At 38.9% G+C, this 26,831-nt stretch overlaps 1 protein-coding gene across 1 annotated transcript in view; it reads right to left on the reverse strand.

Annotated features, from left to right (window-relative positions):
* Positions 1-25,742, reverse strand: part of LOC111874357 (PAS domain-containing serine/threonine-protein kinase) — a 60,904-nt gene extending 35,162 nt beyond the window's left edge. The window contains exons 1-8 of the mRNA XM_023869800.2: positions 25,724-25,742; positions 25,141-25,204; positions 19,048-19,309; positions 11,245-11,513; positions 6,756-6,929; positions 4,272-4,388; positions 1,870-2,019; positions 1,127-1,264 (exon numbers count right to left, since the gene is read on the reverse strand). Coding sequence (XP_023725568.1) covers positions 1,127-1,264; positions 1,870-2,019; positions 4,272-4,388; positions 6,756-6,929; positions 11,245-11,513; positions 19,048-19,069 — 870 coding nt within the window. The 5' untranslated portion in view covers positions 19,070-19,309; positions 25,141-25,204; positions 25,724-25,742. The remainder of the gene's footprint in view (positions 1-1,126; positions 1,265-1,869; positions 2,020-4,271; positions 4,389-6,755; positions 6,930-11,244; positions 11,514-19,047; positions 19,310-25,140; positions 25,205-25,723) is intronic.
* Between the last annotated feature and the right edge of the window lie 1,089 nt (positions 25,743-26,831).

Here is a 26,831-nt window from a genome sequence, read left to right on the forward strand (position 1 = left end):
TGCATTGTCTTGAAGGAAGGCTACCTGCTTCCCACCTGTCTTCCGCTTGGATTGGATCTTTTCCTTCATGTCTGTTGCCAGGAGGTCTGAGTAATAAGCTGCATTGACTGTTCTGGCATCTGTCAGAAAGTCTACACGGATAACCCCCTGCCAGTCCCAGAAGAACGTTGCCATCACTTTTCCTGCTGAACGGCTCCTCCACGCTCTCTTGGGTTTGGGAGAACTGGTATGCCGCCACTCGCGTGATGACTGCTGGGACTTGGGAATGAAGTAGTGCACCCACATTTCATCGGTCACTACAGACTTCAAAAATGCATCACCTTCATCTTCAAACTGCTGTAGGAGATGACTGGCAGCTTGCATGTGCACCATTTTGTTCACGTTCGTCAAAGTGCATGGTACCCACCGTGCATTCACCTTGCAATAGTGCAGGTGGTATTTCACAATGTCTTCTACACTACCAACACTGATGGACAGCATTACTCCAAGTTCCTTGATAGTGATGCGCCTATTCTCACGAATAAGCACGTCTGCACGATCAATGTTCGGCTCGGTGATGGATGTTCACGGCCAATCATCATGCGGTTCATTCTCCACGCGCTCTCTGCCTTCTCTGAAGCACTTACACCACTCAAACACATGGGTCCATGAGAGACACCCTTCCCCATACTGTTGTTGGAGTCTGTGGTGAATTTCAGTGGACTGGATATTTTCTCCAACGAGGAATTTGATCACAATGCGTTGTTCCACGCTCCGCGGTACCTTCTGTTCTCTCATCACTCTAGCAACTCCCAGACAGGACTGAACAGGTTCTAACCCAAACAGGAGGGAGGGTGGAGGTTGTGGCTTCACTCTCTCAAGGTCGCACAGCTGCTGCGCGGTGCGGCTTGTGTACACACAAATTAGTCCCGGTCATATTTGAACCACCTAGTATATATAACATTTGCATGTAAAACATTAAACTTCATTGGAAACATTTCAAAACACAATACAATATTCAAGTTACAAGGCTCTGTATACTTGATAATCCATATTTCCTATCAGGTATGAATGGCAGTTTTCCTTTCATCAACACCAGAGCAATGTAAAAGTATACCACACTTCCAAAACTTTTGCTCATACTGACCCAAATCACAACTGAGTATAGGACATCATTAACATTATCCATGCTCTTATCTTCTGATGTCTGCTCATCTATTCTCAAGCACAGGGGGAAGGTAGCTCCATCCCTTGTCCGACCAGTGGCCTTCTGCTTCTTTACATCCTAAGACAAAAACATTTGTTTCAATAAAAGGCATAATGTTCAGTATGTCTGAATGTTCTGTGAGGAAATCAATAGAGCATAGTGCATTTACCTGCCTACAAAGCAATGTAGGATATAAGACACATATATAGTGAAAACTTTTATGGAAAAATAATTTTATTACCTGCCCAGACAAAATTCCTGCATGTAATTCTTCAGTATAAATATAACTTTTTACCAACTTCATCATTGCCCATTTTAGGTCTACAGAACGCTTTTCTGATAAACCCACGATTTGTTTACTGGCCTTCATCACTGCAAACTGTACCAAGAAATAATGCACTGCCAGACTGAAAATACAATTATTAGTTCCTACAACATACATTACAGCCACTGACTGAAACTCTGTATCACATTCTGTTTGCAAAACCATGGAATCTGCTTTCATGTCAACCCACATGACTGTCATGAGATTTATCATACTTTCTCGCATACCACACAACCCCTAAATAAACCACACACTGCAGTTTTTCAGTAATAAAAAATACAAATTTATGTGAATTAATTGAAGTTTTAAAGTATACATGTCAAACAGAAGTGTTTTATGTTTTATGCAATTCAATTACCTTAGTTAGAGCATCTTCACTGATAGGCAGTTTGATGGCAGGTATTAAGACAGCTATGTCTGCTTCTTCCAAATCATCTTCTTCATACTGGAAAATGACAGCTGTCTCGGAATCAGCTGATATGATGCATCCAGCTCGGTCCATAACAAGCTGTGCAATATTAAAATCAAAAATAAATCAAATTCTCTGTAACAGAAAACTGTGCATAATACAGACCTCCTTATAACAACACACAATACACAACATTCCTCCTTTCTTTCCTCTTCATTTTTAACAATAAGAGAGGAGGGGGAATACTCAGATTATTTTTCTAATAGACTCTTCACACTTCAAGAGCATTTCTCTATTATTTACAGAGTGGAGAACAAGGGCATGATATATTTCACACAGCTGTTGTGGACACTAACTTCACTGACGAGCGGCAGTCGCTCGGTCAGTATAGTTCGCTTGTGGACCAAAACCACAGAGTCCGTTTTTGTTTTTTGTTGTGGGAAAGCAAATATTATGCAAACATATACATCTGGGTATGGAGCATAGTAGTCATGGAGAAATGTACTGTAAATCATTGCATTTTTGATGTGAGAATTTATTTTGAAACTAAGTCTATTGTGCAGACAAAAAGACACTTTCAGAACAAGTTCTGTGTTCCAAGGAATGGCAGAATTCCTTCACATAATATTGTTTGAAAATGAGACAATTTCAATGTTCATGGTAGAATAGTGAATAATTTTGATAGCTGTGCACACTCCAGTTGCACACCACAGAACACTGGATGAGTGACAGTAGTAATGCAGCAGAGCCCAAGATGCTCAGCAACACAGTGCATGGTCACTGTACAGATGTGAAACAGGTCCCTATGAAAAATCATGTAACCCACAAACTGGATGAACAGGCTAAAGCTTCTTGTGTCAGCTTCTGTAGACAGTTCTTGGATGTTCTGGATAATGATGAAAGGGTTTTGGATGTTCTCATCATGACAAATGACGCTCATTTCTACTTCTCAAGTTACAAAAAAAAAAGGGTCAAGTTGACCCTGAGCTTAATTACCTATGCCATGAAGACATATGGAAGAATGGAGGTACAGCTCCATTTGTCTTGGCCTCAGCACCAGATGGAGGTGAGTGGTCACCTTACCACCAGGGAAAGAGCACCCTGTACCCATTGGATAGGAGGCTGGGTAGGCCCCAGAGTTGGTCTGGACGCTGTGGAGAAGAGAACAATTTTGCACTGCCAGGAATCGAACCCAGGCAGTCCAGTTCATAGCCTGTAGCCCACTGCTATACTGACTGAGCTATCCTGACTCCCCTAGTTACATAAACAAACAGAATTTCAAGTTTGGAGTGCCAGCAATCCTATGCAGATCTACAGTGAAAATGTAACCCTCTGCTGTGGTGTTTCCATGTTTGGTATGATCTGGCCTTGTTTCTTTGAAGAAAACAACCAGGCCATTATTATGGATTCTGAGTGCTATTGGAACTATGAAGGAAGATACAAAGGGCAAGAAATGTGTGGTTTCAACAGGCTGGTGCAAATGGCCAAGCAAAGCATGGCTTTTCTTGGGGAAATAGTTCCAGGGTGCTTAATTTCACAATTTGCTGGCATTCCTTGTCAATCATATTCCCCAGACTTAAAGTGTCCCAGACCTTTCCCTGTGGGGGTATCTAAAGCATAACGTGAATGCTACTCACCCCCACTCCACTCAACAACTAAAGGACTGCATTACAGAGGGCATTTGAATTAATGGTGGTTTATTGCAGGGAGTTATGCAGAACTTCAAACAGTGATTATAAAAATGTATCAAATGTGATGGAAGTCTGTTTCTAAAAACGGGTGGAGACATGTGAAAGGGGTACACTACACAAGTAAATATGGTAAATCATAATCTCCATTTAAATCATTCCTAGAGAAAATCTAAAAACTTATTTCCCTGAATTCTGCTATATGGAGATCTGTGTAAACTTAAAATATATAAATATTATGATACTGAATGATGTTTTCCTTTACTTTCCTTTTGACTGCACACTTCAGTGAAGTAGGTAACACTCCTGCTTTATATCTAGAAGGTTACCAGTTCAAAATTTCAGCCCCATCTGTCTATCCTGACTGAGGTTATTCATGGTTCTTGAGTGCCTTCAGGAAAACAATAAAACAATACCGCAAACTAGGCCATGACCACTTCCTCCTGAATCCTTTCTAATTCATTATTCATTTATCAGCCTACTAGTCAATGAAATACAGTCTGAGATACTGACAGCATTGTTAAATAAACCATAAATAAATAAAACGACAAACAACATTAGTATCTTACTTAAATTCATAAAGCTGCATAAACAATGAAGAGTGACACTACAGTACTTCATTCTAAGGATAACCAACTTATCTTTGTTCTACTGTATGTATACCTGAGCCACTCTTCGCTGCACAGGCTCAGCTACTGCTAGACACCTCCCTTCTGTCTCTAACTTCCGCAGCCAAAGTGAGACGGGCACAATTTTCTCATCCTTTGTTATCATTTCCACCTGTGAAACAACCATGAAAGATAAACTATAAAGAAACAATACTGTAACATTATAGATATAATTGTGTTTCCTATCCCTGAGACAACTGGTTTTCAAGCAAAAATTGGCTGTAGCTCCTGTAATGGCTACCTCAGAAACAGCTGACATTATACAACCAGCTATGTACAACATTAACCTGTCCATGACCTCTGTCAGAATGATGCCAACACTCTAATTTCCCCAAAAAGGTCCACTGTCAACCCTTAACTTATGATTTTAATGCCATATTATGATCAAATATTGAGTGTTACATCTCTTCTCCTTATATTCTTTGATATTTCATTTAGTTGGTTCACATATAGGAACAAGAGATGGAAGAAGTTCCATATTCTCATGTACCAGTGTATTCTTTCTTCCAGATTTTTGAGCAAATTAATTTGTATCTCATGGAAGAGAGGTTTGGAACAAAATGGTTAGTAAAGGATTATAAAAAATAAAATAAATAAAAAATCATGCAGATCCCACATAATTGCAGTGTGCCCAAACAACCCAGGCATATTGCCAACACACCACACACAACAATGTACAAAATTCTGCAGACACATTTGAAATTTAGAAGATACAGGTATAATACCAACTGTTGTAACATATAACTTCCTGAATCAAAGAAATTTACTACACATTTTCTGGTGACTTCCCTTCAAGACTTGAAGACAAACTTTTTACAGACAAAACTGTCTTTAGTGATCAAGCCACATTCCATTTGTCAGGCAATATTAATCAACATAACCTGAGAATCTGAGGGAACAATTATCATGAAGTAACTGAACATCTGGGAGACAGTCCAAGGTAACATGCATAACAACATCTGGACTAAAACTGATTGCAGATATAGCATCTGCTGGACCACTTACAGCGCCCTCACTGAGCATGTGTAAAATGTAGGTCACAAAAACATGATCACATACTAGTACTTTACTCAGATGTGTTTAATTTTCATTTCTGTACCTTTTAGTATATGAGCAATATCACAGTAAAACGGTATACATTTCAACTGTACACCTTGTGCATTTGATTCTTTTGAATATATGAGTAAGCTAATGTTTTCACTGAGCAGGGACCTTCACGAGAAAGTAATACAATATGTATTTTGCAGTAAGAAACTCAGGTGAAAGGATAAGAGATTAGAATATGGAATCATTATAAGAAAATATGGCTAAGTTTGTGGAGACATTGGTGACTATGGGTGGACTGCTGATAGAAGGTTGAAGGTTCAGAATTATGGGAGATCAGTTTTCAATAAGAGATTGGTATTTACAGATTGAAGAGATTGATTGGCTTTCAATCAGTAACCTTCTAGATGTGTCTGTCTCAGAAACAAGTGTGCAAGGAATGGTTTATTTAGTAGTGACTAAATACAAAGTTACAGCTGGAAAATTTAAGGAATACTTGTCAGTGATTAGTAGATATGATGCAGACAATAATGCAAGACTGGTCAATGTTTAAATAAGGGCTAGGTAAGTGACATGGTTCAAGTAAAATGGACAGAGTAAGTATGACTGAGGCATTCAAGGAAAAGTAAGAGAGTGAGAAAGTCAGAGGCCATCAAAAAAACCCTCACAGTTCCTATTCATGACTGTCAAATTACAACTGATAGAATGTATTAAGTTTCAAGAAGCTGTCATGAGATCGAATGGAACAAATCAGACACTTGACTGTGGTGCGAACACCAGAAGCATACAAAGTCAAAAAGTATTAAGAATTATTTACACTAACTGAACATAATTTAAACAAACAATGAAATAAGGAAAAGTAGCATCACTAATAATCAGTTTCAATAAGGTACCTTAAATTCTGAGTGGTCTTCTCGAGGTGTTAAGCATTAAACTGAACCTGCAGTGGGCCCTCCTTTTTGCCAGGTAAACAGGTACTGAGTCCGAAGAAAGTCTAGATTATTACAACTTGAAGAAGAATAAGTCATGGTTTGATGAAGGATGCTCAAAATTATTAGATCAAAGGAAACAAGCCAAACTAAAGTAGTTACAAGATCCAAGCAAAATACACATAAATGGGGATCATTTGGACAATATAAGACATGAAACCTTAAGGCATTTCATGAATAAAAACAGGGAATATCTGAAGGACAAAATTAATGAGCTTGTAACAAATAGTGAGAACAAGAACATTAGAGACATGTATAAAGGAATAAATTAATTTAAGAGGGGTTAAAACTTGCAAACCACTGGACTTAATACATTAAAAAACATGATATCTGTAATTACAGCATGATTATTTTAACAGAAGATATAATAAAATTGCCTTAAATTTTGTACTTACAAGCAATCTGCCATGCTAACAAATAAACACGTAATTATGACTGATACTGACCACTTTTCCACTGAGAACAACCATGTTTCCTTCCTTGGTATCAAGTTGCTCTTCAGACAGGGCAGTGAGCTGTGTCTTGTGCTGGCCACTCAGTAGCTGGTGCAGCTTCATTTGACACAGCTCCTCTGGTGTGAAACCCAGCAGACTGCATGCCATACCATTAACCACGAGGATCTGTAATTAACACAGCATACAATTCTATAAGAAAGGACACTAAGCCAGGAATGTTTTCCCTGCTTCACCTTCTTCATTCCTGAGAGCTGCTTTTGTAGATGCAAGTGCAGGGGATTAATCAGGACTTGTGGCTTGTGAATACCTGAAGGGATCTGCGTTTAATGTGCACAGATTGATTAATACTGTGACGTATAGCCCGTTTCTAATCAAGGGCTAGGTAAACACTGCCTAAAAAGTCAGAATAGTAACAAACAAACGGATGAATTGATGACACAAAACTAATGTTCTGGACATTAGAAACTTAAGTTTAATGAATCCAAAAATCAGTAGTTTCTCTGCTACCATCACAGCAAAATATCCATGTAAAGAAGGTGCAGAGGATGGTGAAGAGGTGCTTTTTAGTCTCTTGCTATCCTCTGTCAGATGGCTTCCAACATCATAATTTTCTCATACAGGTCCTCTGTCAACAACCTTTCACCACCACCTTTACAAATTGAGGACGTGTCATGATCACATGCTGCATGCTGAATCTGTCCTTTACACTCTCTTACATCCATTCTAGTAGTCTGTGCACAGGTACAACAGATAGCAAGAATTTCCCAATACCAAATCAATTTCTAGCCAGTAGGAGTTTGGTTAGAAATAAAAAATAATGGAAAAAATTAAATCACGTTTCCTTTGAATGACTGTGATATTTGACCTACACATGACCTATCAGAACAAAGTGACATATCAGTTCTACAAATCAAGTGAAACACTACAGAGGAATTTTTCTATCTTATTCTACCACCAATTACTTACTTACTCATGGAGCTGAGCCCTTCTTGAGGAGCCGGCAATTCTGCAGCTACTCAAGAATTGCCCAGCATTTTATGGAACCCAAAGGGTCATCACTGTGTTCACAAGAGCCCTCCACTGTTCCATATCCTGAGCCAGATCAATCTAATTCATACCATACCATCCTATCTCTCTAAGATCCATCTTAATATTGTCCACCCACCTACACTTTGGTCTTTCCAGTGGTCTCTTTCCTTCTGGCTTTCCCACTAATATCCTACATGCATTCTTCTTCTCCCCCATTCGTGCTACATGACCTGCCACCTCAGCCTCCTCCACTTGATCATTCTAATTATACGTGGAGAATGGACAAACCATATATTCTTTTTTTACGTGTTTCATATCACTGCGCCATCAGGTGTTCATCTTTGTTATATTCACCTGTATTCATCTGCCAGTATTTCTACATTTCCAAAATTTCACACACACATGATATCAAGATATAATATTTCTAACTACAGAGGAAGTGAAGACAGGGCTCATAGTGCATCAGGTGACGGTTTCTAACCCTGCTGTGAATCAAACTGCTGCATGTCATATCAGCATAGGTTCAGCATTCGTGTTTATGGATGAACTATAGAACACTATTTAACGGGATGCTGTGGTTGACTGTTAGCACTGTTTTGTATTGCTTTGCATTTGAGAGGTCCTGAACTAAAAAACTTTTTCCTGAAACCAGCTATCCAGATTCAAGTTTTTCATGTTTTTACTTGGTCATTCCCATTCAAGAGCATTAAACAGCTACAGGAAAGAATTCCACGTATTGATTACAGGCAGGGTTATAAACACTTCAGTGATTTAAAAGGAGGGCAAATTTACACTTTCAAAATGCCGCATTTCTGAAATTAACAGATGCAAATTTCATATTTATCACTTACTTAACAAAGAGAACTCCTTCAGTTTCATTAGATTCTGAGACTGTCATGAGCTGACAATAAATGACCTATCTATAGAATATATAGAAGGCCTAGGTAAGCAAAATGGGGTGAAGACAGGTGGCTACAGATATCATGGAACAACAGGCCTGTGGAATTAACAGTAGGAAAATCAAGAATACACTGCAAAGAAAATTCCAAGTATCATACAGAAAATAATTTGGTTAATCAGAGAAGAATAAGACCACCAACTGCCTAAAGAACCATAAATTTGTTAATTTCTTTCTTCAGATTAACTTGTAAAGCTTTAAATTAATCAAAATATTTAAGAATTCATTTCCTGCTTCACAGGAAAAGCACTGCATGTCCATTACAAATACCAATTTGTTAATAAGCAGCCAGGATAGTTCAGTCAGTACACTGACTAGATGTGAGCTTCACCTGGAAACTGGGGTTTGATTCCCGGCAAAGACAAAAATTTTTCCCTTCTTCACAGAATTCAGATATTCTGTAGGATACACCCAGCCTCCTGTCCAATGGGTACTGGGAGCTTATCCCCACGGATAAGGTGGCTGGGGCATGAAGCTGAGCACTGACCTCCATCTACAGCTGAGGTTAAGAATGTATGATGATATACCTCCACCCCCTCATAGAGCTCCATGGCATGGTATTTAATCAAGCACAGATACAATTTTATGTTCTTGCTTTTTGCCATAATTGGTTAATGATGTTTAGGGAAATAATTGCTTAGGATTACTTGGTTTCCGAACTTTGTCCATCATTTGGTATTCCAAACAGAACAATATCTTTTGGAAACTGGATCTGGAGAGTGATTCATATTCATTCTGACAGACTGAACTGAACATGTGCCTCCTCACCTATTCACCTGCGGATGAAAAACAAGTCCAGATCTTGAATATCAGACAGTAAAGAGACCCAGTAATTTTGAGTCCAAATCCTTTATAATTTTAATACAGTGATACAGCTTTGTTGTCGGGCAAATGAAGCCTCTCAACCACACTTGTGACTAGAAAACAAAAATAAACTGCATGCTGGCATGGAAACAGCAATAAACAATATTAATTTATCGGCAAGTTTACCAGCTACAAGGAGCATTCCGTATATAATGCCTCCTATTTTTTTTTTAATGAAAACTACAACAGATACAGAAAGCATAATAATGCAGTTAAATAGAGCAAGATTTCAGCTACTTAGTTATTTTTCCACATAATCACCACCATTCGTTACGCACTCTCGCCAGCAATGAACAAGAGCCTGTATGCCATGCCCATAAAAGTCTGCGCCAGCAGAGGCTAGCCACTTTCTTACAGCTGCAATGACAGCATCGTTGCTGGAAAATGTTGCCCATGTAGTCTATCTTTCATAGGCCCAAAGAGATGGAAGTCTGAAGGTGCTAAATCGGGGCTATAAGGTGGATGTGGTAGGACAGTCCAGCCAAACTTTGCAATGTGCATGGTGGTCGCCAAACTGGTATGGGGTTCAGCGTTATCATGTTGCAAGCGAAAGGTTGTCTGCTTCTCTGGCCTGACTCGGAAAATGCAGGCTTTCAGCTTAGTCAGCGTTGTCTTGTAGCATTCAGAATTGACAGTTTCACCAGGCTCCAGGAAATCCAACAAAATCACACCCCACCTACCACCTATCCCAAAAGACCGTGCACATCACTTTCCCTGGTGATGGCTGTGTCTTGAACTTCTTTTTTCTTGGGAATCCGGATGTTGCCACTCCATGGACTGTCTTTTGGATTCTGGCTCGTAGTGGCGACACCACGTCTCATCTCCGGTGACGATGTTGTCCAGAAACTTGTCACCTTCAGCCTCAAACTGGTGCAACAGTCCTGACAGACTTCCATTCGATGAGTTTTGTGGTCCTGTGTAAGCATCCTTGGGACCCACCTCGAACAAATTTTGCGATAATCCAGCTTCACCAACATTGTTTCCAATGCATTACAGCCGATATTAAGCCGTGCACACAGTTCCCTGGTTGTTATCCACCAATCTNACACTTCTATGTCAGACGCCATTCTGGTAGACTGCTCTGCTGTTGCTATCTGTCACACGACAACTAAACTAACAGTACATTGGCGAGAAGGTTCAACCTTTACTACAACACCACCAACATCCAGCTTAGATGTTACATATTAACACAAGAAAATAGGAGGCATTATATATGGAACGCCCTTCATACAAAGGCGATAAGGTGTACACTAAAATGTACGCATCAAGAACACAGATGATTCTGTATGTCAAAACAAGGTGTGTGTATAGAATGGAAAAGTGGGATATGCACATTGGTAGGGATCTGCTTCTTCCCACCTCCCCACATGTTGTATATGTACATCTCTGCCTTCTTATGAACATAAATCGTTTGTTGTAGCAGAAATGAAGTTCATGAATTGAAAAACAGGTGCAAATGACACATATTTCATCGTAATGAAAATTCATAAATTCAGTGTCTGTAAAACAAGGGATATCTCTCATTATTATTTATTATAAGACTCCAAGAAACACATAAAAACCATTGTAAGTAAATGCAGTTCCTTAATGTTAAAGCAGACGATATGCATCATTCATTGTATACATTACCTTGGATGACTTCTTGTCAATGGTAAAAATAGCTTTGTTGGGGTTCATGGCTGCTGTTGGGAAACAACTGCTAGCTCCACCAACAGCACTGACAAAGCTACTGCTGAAGGACCAAGCAGAATCACTGGCCCCTTGCAAAGATCTGATGTTAGAGCCGAGATCATTGGATGACTGGATTGGTTTCATGCTTCCAAGATCCGTGAAATAATTTGTTGAAAATGAACCTCGAGTGCGACCAGAAGAGAAGCTGCATGTATTTAACCCATCTCCTATAACAAAACAACAGAAACAGAAGTCATCTTTGTAAATTTCATCTCTCTTCATTCTTAATGTTCATTTGCTGCACACAAGAGGTATATTTGTTTCTTCTGTCATACCCACTTTGTGCTTGGTTCTTCTGGCAGAAATTAAGGCTAAAATTTTGCAACATAGGAGAACAAAGAAGCTTACTGATGACAAACTACTTAGAAATATATATATTGTAATGTGTTTGGAATCCAGAAGAGTTACTTCCATGGAAACGCTAGAACAGGCCGTTGCCTCCGAAACGAAAAAAGGGAAACGGCCCATATGGGAAGAACCAGTAATAGAAGTACCGGCCCTCCCCAGAGAGAACGAATGCGGGACGAATGAAAGCGAAGAATGAATGTGAGACAAGGCTACCAACAAATTCTCGGCTACGGGAGTGCTCGGGGCAAGCACCACTGAAGAGAGGGGCGGATGCGGTTGGATGAACAGCGCAGAAAGATGCCAGCAGAACACCGTGGAAATGGAAGAGAGGAAGAATCTTTAGGCTGTTCGGGACGAACAACCTTTAGAAGGGAGCAATGTAACGTGTTTGGAATCCAGAAGAGTTACTTCCGTGGAAACGCTAGAACAGGCCGTTGCCTAGGAAGTAACAATAGCGATACAGTAATTCTAACAGTGAGCATTGCATAGAGATGAGTTTCCACGGTTACAACAAAGGTTCGTTTGCATAGCAGAGGCCGAGGTTATAAAACGGGGTTGAATGCATTCAAACAGCGAGTCTGCCAATAACCGCTGAAGAAGACAGTTTGGTATTAGCCTCCATAGAAGAAGCAAGTCTGGAATTAACCGCCGAGGAGGACAGTGGATAATAATTGTACTCGTGATTGTATAAGTGAAGTGTCCAATAAAGGCTCTACTGAATTTGAGACCTACGTGGATTTACTTGTTGCGGGACACACAGAAAGCACGTAACAATATTTTCACCTTTACTTGTATTCTGTTAAACATCTCAGACTCCACATTTTCGTGTCTATACACAGAATCTTCATACTTGTTAACTGCTAATACAGAAGTACCACAAAAATACTAGCCATGAACAGATAGATACATTAATTTCCCTCATATTTCTGTAATCCCTTCTGACTTAAGTCATTATTAATAGGTAATTTTCCTGAGATTTATTATTATGTAATTTTGAGATGATATAAAAATATGAAAACTGTATTTTGTGTTCATGCTGGACTGTACTCTTTGGCTTAAATGAGAGCCAATAATCACTAATATTAAGAAATTTAACAGACTTTTGCCACCAAAACTAATCAAAAATATATTTCCTTTGTATGTCATTAAATGTTACAGGCTAGATAACAGTAGGAAAATCAAAGCAGAAGAGACAACTTAGGATCATGGGAGGATAATATTAATTAGACCTTCAGTTCAGTATTGAGGGGGTGGGTTTCCCCATGCACCGCGACCGATAGTCTATTGTACGTCCCCCTTTTTTTTTAATTTCTACTGTCTCCATCCCCTACTGGTACTGGTGCTCGCTATTAGCCCCTTTCTGCCAGCGAGGTTTCTACCCTCTACTTAGCAGTGGTATCTAATAGTTAGTCCCTTTCTGTCAGCGAGGTCATCCCTCCTCTGGCAGTGGTACCCAATACTTCCCCATCTACCAGAGGCATTGGAAACTACTTTGGGCGGGAAACTTTTTGGCCTAATTTAGCTCAGAGGTCTCCTAGAGACATGAGGTTCTTTTATGTGCCATAAATCTACCACACGGGACCCACAGCTTAAAGTCCCTCCCGGAGGACTTGTTCCCTGAATTTTTCCACCCTTAAAAATTCCACGACCTCCGCCGGGTTTTTGAACCTGCGTACCTTGAGTCATGAGGTGGGAATGTTACCCCTAGACTACAGAGGCCACTAAACTAGACTTTAAAACTAGATGTAAGAATATGGACCAGATTCAGCTGGCTCAGTATATGGATCAGTGGCAGGCTCTTACAATGACAATAATTGACCTCTTCACCAGCTGAGTGATTAGCTTCTCAAGAAGAACTTTACTTCTTGAGTTAGTCAGTTGGACATCAGAACAGGTACATTCTTAGAGACCGACAGTTTCCAAATTTCAAATATAGATGTCCCACTATGCACTTTATGCATAAAAACTCTGCACCAACATTATTCAATATATTTTATTTACATAAATTATACAATTTGGGATAACTCTGTCAGCATAGCGGCTACAGGCTGACCAACCACAATTCAATAACAATATAAAAGGTAAAGCTATCCCTGTAACAGGTCACGGATGCCCGCAGGGTTGTGAAACATCCAGGCTCCCACATTTTCTAGACAATCGGCTCACATGTGGCAATGAGATTGTCAGCCGTACGAACAAGCCACCCTTTACCCCCAGGAAGATTCCTGGTACTCATGTCTGTTACACGCTGAGTCCACCCCTGGGCCATAGTGCAGTTGGAAGGATTTGGTCAATTGAAAAATCCAATGACCTTATCAGAAATTGAACCTGTGACCTACTGGCTTGTAACATAATGCCTCAACCAACTATGCTACACCATGCCCCCTCAATAACAATATATGTATTCATAAAACCACCTGATGATGATTTTGTTAGATCGAAACCTGTAGTTGGATGAAAATAAAATAACCTTAAAATTACACATTTTAGTATTAGTTCATAATCAACTGTTGTGTTGGTGGCCCTTAAGAACACCTTTGATCAATCACAGTTCGATTCCCGGCAGCGGCAGGGACTTTCCTCACATTACTGTCTATAATTAACTGATGTCTGTAGATGAATCAAGGGCACACTGACACACAGATTGCTAGTATCAATGCATAGGATGCAGCATCTTCCATAAAACTTAAAAGAAAAAAGGTTATGTTAAATTCATATACTTTGCATACATATAACATTATGATCTTCTGGAATGTGATGCTATGTTGTTTTGTAGATAGGTACTTATCACCTCCATCTTCAGGGTAGACCATGCCATGAAAATGAAGACAGCAGGTGTCTCTGAAATCTTGGTACCTATCTACCAAACTACAAGACCATAACCTGAATGCTAAACACCATGAAAATGTTAACTGTCACCTACTAGAAACAATTAAAATTACAGCAAAATTTGGCAGGGTGTAGACAAACACTACACTAGAATAAAAAATTAGTATCAAATATAAACTCACCTGGTGTTGGCAAGGCACAAAAAATAAAAGAAAGAAACTAAGAACCAATGCAAATAAGAGACACAGAACAAAATGAATTTCAGTTAAGGAAAAAAGTAACAATCCAATGCCATAAGTAAAAAGTAAAGCTATCCCTGTAACAGGCCGTCAATGCCCATAGGGTTGTGAGACGTTGAGGGTCTCACATTATCTAGACAATCGGCTCAAAGATGGCGGTAAGGTTGTCAGCCTTACACGCCAGCCGTGCTTTACTCCCCAGGAAAATTATTTTATTAATTCCTGGTACTCATTTCTGTTAGAGGGTGAGTCGACCCCAGGGCCATAGTGCGTCCAGAAGGATTAGGTCAATTGAAAAAAAAATCCAATAACATCATCGGGACTTGAACCTGCGACCTTCTGGCTTGTAGCATAGTGCCTCAACCAACTACGCCACCGCGTGCCCCCAATCCAATGCCGATAAGGTCTAAATTAACCAGTTTCAGTCCCTCCACAAATTTATTAAATTATATATGTACACAGAACAAAAAAGTGTTCATTAAAAATCATGGAAACTGCATGCATGACTAATAATAGGAATGCGAAATTAAACATGCACAAGAAATAAAGGCCTTTATAATACTCCTTTCTGGTTGAGAAATCAGCCATCCTGGCTTCTCAGTGTGTCCAGACCAATGACAAGACAGAATCTCCTTCTACATAGTTTGCAATTCATTATTCACCAATTATCATCCCGTTAGATGCTATACAGATGACAAACTGAGAATTTCATAAAAAAACAAAATAAATAAATATTCTTTCAATTTAGACTATTGTTATGATAGACTAACATAATATGGCCACTGCAGCTTCAAAAGTAACTGACATCTTTCTTTCCAACTGACAAAATTCAATGAAATTTGGATGCTACCTTAATTTCATATTCCTTAATTTCCTACCATCAAAAATCCACCATGGTAGCCATGCAAAATCCTGAGGATGGCATTACACCAGGGTCCTGGAATTTCCATTCAGGTTATATTTTATAGTACATAAAGCACTGCCATGGTGGTGACACAAAATGTACAATATATTTAGCTTTCAACATGTGACAATTGCTAATGAACCATTTTAGCTAAGAATGTGATATTTGCCCTTGTTAGGTGGGTCCCTTGTCACCACAGCATGGTGCGTCCTCAGGTTGAGGATGGATGAGACAAGCTCCAGATATGGAGGGTAGCTGCGAATATACTGAATAAGAAGTCGAGGACAGCAGACAAGGGGTGGTCCACCAGCTTTGGGGTTGGGTGTGGGGATAACAGAAATGTTTTGAAAATGTGGTACAGTTCAGATATTTGGGAACAACTATAACAAATCAAAACCTGATTCTGGAGGAAATGAAGAGGAGATTGAACCTGGGTAATGCTTGCTACTTTTCAGTCCACAACCTTTTGTCTTCTTGTCTGCTGTCTAAAAACATAAAAATTAGAATATACATAATTATAATTTTGCCTGTGGTTCTGTATAGGTGTGAAACTTAGTCTCTGACATTAAGGGAGGAACACAGACTGAGGGTGTTTGAGAACAGAGTGCTGAGGAGAATATTTGCACCGAAGAGAGATGACGTGACAGGAGGTTGAAGAGAACTGCATGATGAGGAGCTTCACAAATTGTACTCTTCTCCAAGTATAATTAGAATGATCAAGTCAAGGAGGATGAGATTGGCAGGGCATGCAGCAGGATTTGGAAGAGGACTGCATATAGAATATTGGTGGGAAAGCCAGAAGAAAAAAGACCTCTGCTAAGACCAAGACGTGGCCGTGCCATAGCTCAAGCGGTCAGTCGCTGGCTTCCCATCGTGGCGGCCCGGGTTCGATCCCGAGTCTGGTCAAGTGGGATTTGTGGTGGACAAAGTGACATTGGGGCGGGTTTTCTTCAAGTACTTTGATTTCCCTTGTCAAGCTTCATTCCACCAAATTCTCCATCATCATAATCACCCGGGGCAGACTACAATAGGCCAATCAGTGGCCGCTGTACTGAGTGGACCCAGTTGGACTCCACCCCCACTAAGCGAAAAAAGACCAAGACATTGGTGGGTGGTCGCTATTAAAATGGATCTTAGATAGACAGGATGCGATTGATCTGGCTCAGGACAGGGATCAGTAGAGGGCTGTTGTGAACATGGTAATGAACCTTCAGGTTCCATAAAATGCAGGGAAATTCTTGAGTAGACGCACAACTGGCAGCTTCTCAAGAAGGGCTCAGCTCCACAAGTGAGTGTGTACGAGTAATGTGATATTTGCAATGAGGGTAAGTAATAAACTTACTTACAAACTCCAAACATGGTGACAAGTCCTGCCTGAGAACTTTCCTGTAGAGGGAACTGGTACTAGTCAATTTGTCACTAAGGTGAAAGATTATTTAAAAATTTTCCTGGCTTCTCTATAAACGTGGAAATATTTAAAGAATGTGGCTTCATAATTTAATTCAGAATGTCTTGTTACAGAAGTCCTGAAGTAACAGCTGGTTCCTAAAGAACAAATTGCTTGGGTACATTCACGAGTGTCTTTCAGAGCTGAGTACATGATGAGAAGAGTTATATCTGTTCTGAGGTTTCCATTTGAGGCAAGAGGTTTCATCTGAATAGGGAAGGTAGGAAGCCGGTGGTATTGTGGTAGGATCCTGGACTGAGTTCAATCCCTCAGTCATATCTGTGTGAAAATTTATCTGCTCGCAGACTGATGCTTTCACTTCTATCAAAGACAAATTTTTGGGAATGTGAACCTCCCCCAATGATGTGGATACCCTTCAGAAATGGATATATGTGCTTGCTTAGGTGGATAGAGGCCAAAATTATAGACATGGGTTATATATTTCAATTATCTTAGTCACTGAAGTATATCATGTATCAAATCAAGGATCTCTGGAATGAGATGAAGCACTTGACAAACAACACATAAATGTGGAAAAAGTGTAATTTCCAAAAATTCAGCATAAATTCAAAGTCTCAGCTTCTGTGATAAAAATTTCAGTTTTCTTCCAACCATGTCTTCAGTTACAATGACATGACAGTTTTGCTAATAGAGAGGTAATCTGCCAGCTTTCAACCCATACACACATATATACACACACACACACGGATTGGCCTAACTGCTGGTAAACGACGACTCAACGAGTCGTTGTTTACATTCCCTACAGTGCGGTCAATACTTTGTAAGATGAGGCACCGACTAAACAATTAATATTAACATCTACATCACGAGCCTCCTATACAATCTTATATACAAAAGAAAAAATATAGAATATTCCAATTGGTCCATGGGAACATATGAAATTACAAAACCAACGACTGATTCGATGTTATAAAACAATAATTACAATTTTATTCTTGTTTTACAATATAACTTCTGTTTTATATAATCTGATTATTTGTATTTTTTACATCAAGCGTTTTATATAATTAATAGTATTGTACCCAGTTTAATAGTACTGAAGTTCAGTGGTGTATATATGTTTAACCATGTATTTGCCTGATGATGGCTGTTGATAGCCAAAACATGTAGCAGAGCCGTAGCTGGGCACTGACCTTGATATTTGTTGCGTTGTGACAGTTAATAAAGAGGTTGAATATTGTAACACAACAGGATGCATGAAATGAAAATTTCACAACAGTGACTAAGAAGGATGCTGTCTCTTGGAACACAGCACTGTGCAGTCTGGTAAAAATTTCTGGATTCTTCAAAGGAAAGTACACTTCTCCAGCTTAGGATTTGGACAGTAGACCAAACAAGCAAATAGCAGAGAATAATCTGCTGCTTCCTTGCTTCATTTACCCTTTGACTCTGAAGATGGAGGCAGTACATTCCTCCAAAACATCTGTAAACCTTGACCTAAGTACATGGTGTGACACCTCAAAAAACAACACTCTTCTCCATTTTCAGGGGTTTACTGTCCTGAAATTATCTCTGTGGCACACACAATACCTTGTGATTTTCTCACTGCTGTCATATGTTTTGCAGAATGTAGCTTCTGCAAGCAGAAATAAGGTGCGAAAATCTAACTTCAACAAGAATGTGTGAATAAATGCAGAATGGAGAGTTTTATTATTTCAATATGTTATAAATATTGTTGAGAGGAAATCTATTCAGATACCTGTTACCCTTCACCACATACCACTTAAACATCACTTATGGGAAAACACCGCACGGCAATTTTATACAGATTAAAGAGAAAATACTAATTTTACAAGTCACATAAGAGAAAAGATATTAAAAACATTTCGAAAGAGAATAAGAAACCTCAAGAGACTCAAAGTACAGATAAAAACCTTCCACGGAATGTAATAATTCTGAGAAAATTTACCTACCCCGAATTTTTTCCATAGTCATTTGCGGCGGTGGGGTATCTGGATCAACCTCGTCTCTACGCAGCTTCAACCGCGAGGAACGAGGAAAACTTTGGTTTCCTTCAAAAGAAGATTTTCTCCAGCCAGTCCATCCTAGAGCTTCTGCACGCTTGTGCTTACCACATTGGATTCTATCAATAGGTGAAGGATAACTTGGAGTGTTACATTTCAGAACCTGTTTTCTTGCTGTATTTTCAACGTTTTGATCCAAAGAAAATGAGTTCTGAAAAGAGAGATGGTTACGGAATACTAGAAAGGTGCCTCCAATTATGCTTATGGGATAACATTCTAAACCAGCTGCAAGCTGTTTAACACACATCAGAATGCTCTTACTTCTTATCAGATGGTAATTAATTTTCTGGAATGCTGGAATGTTGCAAGTATACTTATCAGAAAACTGCTTTAAGAATCTATACTGCTTTTAGCTGAAAGAAAAATATACTATCCAAACAGAACACCTCTCACTTTCCATGCCAGTGCCTGCAAAAACAAGTAGCCAACAAAAGGACACTCACAGACAGCAAAAAAAAGCTGGTTTTAAACCCAAGTGTGACAAATTAAATTCTGCCTATCAGAAAATAAGATATCAGAATAACATCAGTCTCACATAAGCATCCTGTCCTCTTGGCCAGTAGTCTCAAATTCTATTACAGCAAAATGTTTACACTCAGCCAACTAGAACAAGGATAATTCCACATCCAACTACATATAAAGAATGTGCCAGAAACACCTGATGATTTTTTAATTGAAATAACTTTTCACAGCAATGTGAAACAATTTATTATCACAGGCAGCTACATTTTCATTTACACTGAGACTGTTTTAAGCATTGCTGTTTGAATATAACACCTTCAAGGTGACTCCTTCAGTTGAGATGGCATGTATGATGTAACACATCATAAGATTTCACTAGGGATTCCTTGAATGTGCTCCAAAATTCACTGTTTCAAATCATCAACATTGGTAGGACATATCTGATAGACACTGCTTTTGACATAGCCCCAAAGAAAGTAATCTGGTGCCAGAAGACAAGAAAAGTGGGCAGACACGTTGATGTTAACAAAACAAGAAATCAGTCTGCCTGGAAACATCTCCCTGAAAACTGCCATGGAAATCTATACCCAGTGAGCAGCTGCTCCATCTTGTTAGTACCAAGATCATGAGCATATTGATGCTAATAATAATGCAATAGCTCAGTAACCCATTAGGATAAAATGCTGGAAAAAAATATATGGACTAAACTTCATTATTTATCTAAAGTTGCAGTATTTTTAAAAAATTACATGACTTTTAACATAACTTTGAAAGTTTCCAGCATATAAGAAAGTACATACATGTATATGATGACATAATAATCCATTTTGCTTATATGACAGTGAAATTATATAAATTGTGATGGCTTAACCATGTGGACAGCCCCTCTGTATGGCCTGTAATACTTCATAATAGCCTGACATAGGGTATGTGAACTGATGTGCTGCATTTTGTTGGTGCAGAATGTATACCACACAGTTAATATACACTGGCATGCCAGCCAGTACAAATCTAAATTATTTTAATAGTATCTGACTGTATCTTCCATATACAGAATGTCCCAGGAGGAATGGACCAAACTTCGGGAGGGTGTTCCTTATGTTAAAGTATGCCGATATAACCCAAAACACCTATGTCCAAAGTTGAATGGTTACGAAGATAATGGTCAGAGAAGTGTCAAACTTTGACCGGCGTAGCACACTTGTTGATTACAAAATACATATTAAAACTGGCAGGAATATNCATTCTGCTGCATTTATTTCAACTGAATATAGTATGAGGGTAGACGACCTCAATGGGTATATTTAAAAACCTCCCCCAAAAAATGTTCTGCTTATAGCTCAAGAACCATTCATCCTAACATACTGAGGTTTTTTTTGCATCATGCAGTGCATAAGAAAACAAAAAGTGTTATGCTTACTCTGTGTGTCTGTTATAGTTTCTGAAATATCAAATTTTCAAATTTCCAAAAATAAATAATAATTTTCAAGAATTTGCAAAAAGGTGAGGATTTGGAATTAATTGATTAATTTCCCCAAAATGCTATTATTTTATATCCATAACATTAAGATCAACATCATAACATTTGAAGAGTAATATTTTCTGGGATATAATGCCATGTAGTATGCTGAAAGTCAACTGATGTTTCAGAAGAATATGTCACCTCCATTTTCAAGGTCAAAGAATATACAAGCATGAAATCAGAGTGAAAGAAGGTGGCAAGCAGAGCTCACTTTTCTTCACTACTTTGTTCAAGACAGTTCTTACTCTGATGAACATATAATGAGTTATGCTCATGGTATGCGCAGAAACATATGTAGGTCTTCATGTAGAGAGATCATTCTCATTTTACTCAGAACTGAATTTGTTGACAAACTATAGTAACACTCTCCAGTGTCAGATTTCATGGAAATCTGCTTACTGGTTCTCAAATTATTCTTTGCATATACACAGATGGACAAAAATGCAAATCAATTTTAATGTGATCTATAGAATTGTGAAAGCACTTAAAACATTTCCAACTCATGTTTGCTCACAAGGCTAAAGCCATGTGAACCAAACAAAAATCACATTTTCTTGCCTTTGGCACTAGTTGGAGATGAGTGATCAGCTTAGCGCCCCGGCCGCTTTACCCCTGGGAAAGAGCCCCCGGTACCCATTCAGTTCAGTTATTCAGTATTAGAGGGGGTGAGTTTCCCCATGCAGCATGACAGTTTCCCCATGCAGCGTGACTAGCCTATTGTACGTCCCCATTTAATCTCTACTGTCGCCTTACCCTACTGGTACTGGTGCCTGCTATCAGCCCCGCTCAGCCAGCGAGTTCGGCCCCTCTACTGGCAAATGGTACCCAATACTTTCCCCATCTACCGGAGGCATTGAAAACTACTTGGGCGCAAAACTTTTTACCTAATTTTGCTCAGAGGTCTCCTAGAGACATGCGGATCTTTTATGTGCCGTAAATCTACGACACAGGACCCACGGCTTAAGGTCCCTCCCGGAGGACTTGTTCCCTGAATTTTTCCGCCCTTAAAAATTCCATGACCTCCAACGGGTTTGAACCCGCGTACCTTGAGTCATGAGGTGGGAATGTTACCCCTAGACTACGGAGGCCACTTCCCAGTACCCATTGGATAGGAGGTTGGGTGAACCCCAGAGCCGGACTGGACAACGTGGAGAAGAGAAAATTCTTGACCCTAACAGGGTCCAGTCACTATACTGACTGTACTGACGGCTCCCACAATTCACCAAAATGTGACGTTAATACTGGAAGCCTGCAAAATATCTGAACAAGAAGCAGTGAGCATCACCTGTTTACATACCAATGCTGCCTCTCAATGACTTACAATCCACCTCAGACAATTGCTTTTTTCATTGACTGCAGTGAATATCAAGGGCCTACCAATTTATGAAATACACTAGACGGTGCATTCACTGATAATACAATTTAAAACATCAACTTCAAACAGTGCATTCTAAGACAGGGGTGAGTCAGTAACTATTATAAAGACAAACAAAGAATTCACTGAATCATTACTTGAGAAAATGTTACTTCTATTTGGTCATTCAGTCACTGCAAAACACCAAGGCATGTTGCTCAGAGAACTTAAATGTAACCTACAAGCAGGTGAACCTGTGGTTTTGTGTGACTCTGCAGACAACTATTCTTTCACTTCACAAGACAAAGCATAGGGTTGGTACTGGAACAATGCACAAACCACCATCCATTCATTTGTAAATTATTTCAGCTAAATCAGACGCTTTAAATACAGAGCATGAGAATCATGACATCAGATTGTTTGAAACATGATTCCACTTGGACACATATTTATGCAAGTTAGGAAAGCTACACTTAACATAAAAATTTATTCTGCTTCTCCTACTTAACATAAAAATTTATTCTGCTTCTCCTAACTATACAGAGAACTGTGTGATTAATGTTCTACAAGATGTGACTCAATTAAAAAACTGCTAAAGGATGTGTGAAATGTATGCATGACAATCACTGGTAGTTAGGAAGTCTACTGTCAGAGAGAAATCAAAGGACATGAAAAGTTTTCCTCATCCTCAAAAACTCTCTGCATCATCTACGTACATCCAGTTACACCAGATATTCTGTGGCTTCCTCACTCAGATATTCTAGCACTGCAGCAGGAAGTACATACACTTTTACTGGAGAGAAAAACAAATTAAGAGCGGATAGAAATAGAACATCCACCTCTAACTTCCACTAACCATAAAGAAAGAACCTTACATTTCTTATGTAAGTTATGTAAGTCATCATCCTCAACTGTTTGGAAGATTTTACTGACAGTTTCTATTAGCTTTAATACAAGCACATTTCCTACAAGATGGTATCTTTCTGTATAAATTTCAATACTTCTCAATACCTGAAAATAGTTAATTTATGATAACTTAAATTAATAAATGTAAATAATTTAAGAGAGTAATTCAGGATGACTGTGTTTTTTTGACATCGTCCAGTATTCTAAAGAACACAAAATACCACAACATTTTGGAAACCAGACCTGTTTCTGTCCTAAGGTAAGGGAGTAGCAGATACCTACTCTGTCGGGTCTGTTATGATAGCAAGAGCCAACCTCAACCACTGCACCCCCTCACATGAGTACAGAAACAGGTGAAGTTTCTGAAATGTTTAGTTCTTTAGAATACCACAGATAATGTCCCAAAACCCACTACTCCCAACTGTTATACACCATCATCAGAACCCTTCATAATCTAAGAGAAACATGTCTCTTTAATTTGCTTTATTAGTGTAGGTGAAGTCAATCTCTATAGTGAGAAGCTTCATAAAATGCAATCCCACTGTAGTCCCAACCTGATATTTGCAGATGTTTTAAATAATAGTTACATGCATTCAATATAGGTATTCTTTTCTAAAATTAAAATACCAAATTTTGAGGAATGGTCAAAGGTCAAGTTTGAAGACCTTCAAACTATGACTGTGCTGAATATACTGGTGTAACAGACAACTGGGAATGGCATTTTGTTACCTCTGAAATGAACCTAAGGTGAGTTCAGTGTCTCAGTTAAGACAGAAATTATGCCACTTCCTCTAAAATAATTTGTGCCCAAAAACAAGTTCCTTTGACAACTTTGCATATCTGCTCTCCAAAATCAAGTAGCCATTAAGCAGTAATATTTTGCCAGGAATATGTATCTCCATTGGTTCTGCAATCTCACAAAACATCATTCAATTCTACATGGGATTAATTTGGAACTACCTCTTCTCTGTGCTGATTTTGTGTCAGATGACACCTGTGTGTTCTGTTGAGAATGACCAGATCTAAAAACACCAATATTATGTGAATTTGTGACACTTTGGTTCATTTAATTATTTTCACCAGTGGATATATCAGAAAACTGTTCTACATACAGTTCCACCATTACTAACTTTGGCTATTTTCTGCACCTTAAACCATGTTTCCTATTGCAGAAAACCACAGTGTGTGAGAGAGTTGATAATCTTTTATACTATTACTAGTGACAGACCAGAATGAACTAAGTCAAACATGTGATACATTCCTGCATATGTTGTCTTGAAAATAATAAATTATTAATTCTTTTAACAAAAGTTAACATTTTTATTACTTTTTATCCTAGAAAGATGAAATAAGTGGGGAATAGAAGATATAACACAGTAAGAAACTTTGTTATTTATACAATTCACTTGTATTACCATGATAGGTAAACCAATGGATTGACTGAAAGGATAAAATAAAGCACTCATGCAGAACTGCAGAGGAGAAATGCCTTGAATAGCATCCATCTTAAAGATAAAGGCCCTGGGAGGATAGTATGTGAGATGGATCACAGGAAAATGGGCTGTGATAATGAAAATGGTTTGAAGTGATTCTGCAGCATTCCCAACAAATATCAGCACTGAATTTTTGAGATCTATTAAATGAAGCTTGCATTAAAGTAGGGGCTGTTGGCATATTCTGCAACAAAATAAATTGCAGCCATCAAATGTGACCTAAAATTACAACATGGGAAACTTACTTTATTTATGACACCGACCCTCCAGAGGCATTTGGGTGTAACTGACACATCCAGTGGTGGGATTCTGGAAGAAAAGAATACAAATAATTTCAATATCCTGTAAGAACATATCTAATCAGCTATGCTACAGTTATCAATAATCACAATCATTCTACTGCACCTTGTTTTATATTACTACATCCATTAAGAGTACACTTATGAAGCCGGAATATTTGTTAAGGCAAATTGTCAGCTGTTGAAATTGTTACGTAAAAATAAAGAGAGGAAAAATAATCGGCAACTATTTCGTACGTTTTACAATTTTACATTTTAATAGTGCTTTGCACGAAATGTGTCCTTGCTGACATTACATACATGGTATTCAGGGTAAGAGCAGACTGTACTTCCCAATCAATACCCAAACTTCGCGACCGCGCATAACACAACTCTCACTCATGGCTTGCAGAAAATAAAACTTTATTTAGAATCGCTGAACTTATTTCTGTATCGTGCAATGTGATTTTAAAAATACCAAATGCGTTAAAAATTGTGTAATAATATTTATCGGAGACTAGTAATCCTATTTTATTACTTTCACCGTTACCTGTTTGAAGTTTCCGCCATCTTTCCAAAATTCATATATGAATTCTAGTTCTAGTCCCAGTCGCCAGGGTCGCAAAGTCGCGGAGTGTTACCAACCAAAAGCACAGACGGCTCAGATTATCCCCCATGTATTAAGTTTTCTGGCTTGACTCCTTGTAGCCTTGTATATTAAGTTCCATATTTTACAGGATAGTTTATAGACATCAAAATAAGTAAGAAACTTAATTTGAATATCTACCCCGTGGATCTTCTTTAAAATAATTTACAAATCAGCTGCTAACATCACAGTATGAAGAGCAGACGACCGGAGAGCATTTTGTTCGTGTCTCATGGTGGTCATAGAAGTCAGTGAATGTCGATGAATTTGCAATGTAAAAAGACATTTTTATGTTTGTCAGTGGGTCCCCCTGTTCGACGAGGGGATGGACCTGACCTGGCGGACCTTAGTACTTGTGGTCACCAACCTCTACTGGGTGGTCATTCGAGTAGGCGCTCACTCACTGCCTCTTTTCACCGCACGCACACGCACACACACACAAAGTGTATGTATATATGTATATATATACTGTCAGGAGGGATGTTTGAAAACTGACTGCTGAATTGCTGTTGGATTCGCCAGCACAGTAACCTTGGGATTCAGTCTAATGGTTGTGGGTGCTCTCAGAACTTCTGTTTTGGAGCTAACCCTGTTTAAATACCAGGTGACTGACTGAATGCTAAGTTGCTGCTGCCCCTTACCAGCTTAGTGATTCTTGGCCCCAAGTCCCATGGTAATTATGACCATATTTTTCTGACAGCTCTGGAAACCTTCAGACCCTTTCCTGTTTTAAAACTGATTGACAGACTTTTCTATAAACTGGAATACCCTGGCATACGATTCTCTAGCATTCTGTGGCTTCCAAATGCAAGTTCTCGCTTGCAGATATCATGTAGCAACTGCGACCGTGGTCACCTGCAACTCTTCAATATGATATTTGCTTCTGTGAAATGGAGTAGCCCAAGTAAAATACGTTTGTCGGAATAGAATTATTATGACCATTATAAAATCATTTCATGTTTATGCAAGCTTAAGTTTCAACTTTCTCTTCCCATATGTAATAAATGTTTTT

Source organism: Cryptotermes secundus, unplaced genomic scaffold (genome assembly GCF_002891405.2).
Source record: "Cryptotermes secundus unplaced genomic scaffold, Csec_1.0 scaffold49, whole genome shotgun sequence".
In the NCBI taxonomy this organism is placed as follows: domain Eukaryota; kingdom Metazoa; phylum Arthropoda; class Insecta; order Blattodea; family Kalotermitidae; genus Cryptotermes; species Cryptotermes secundus.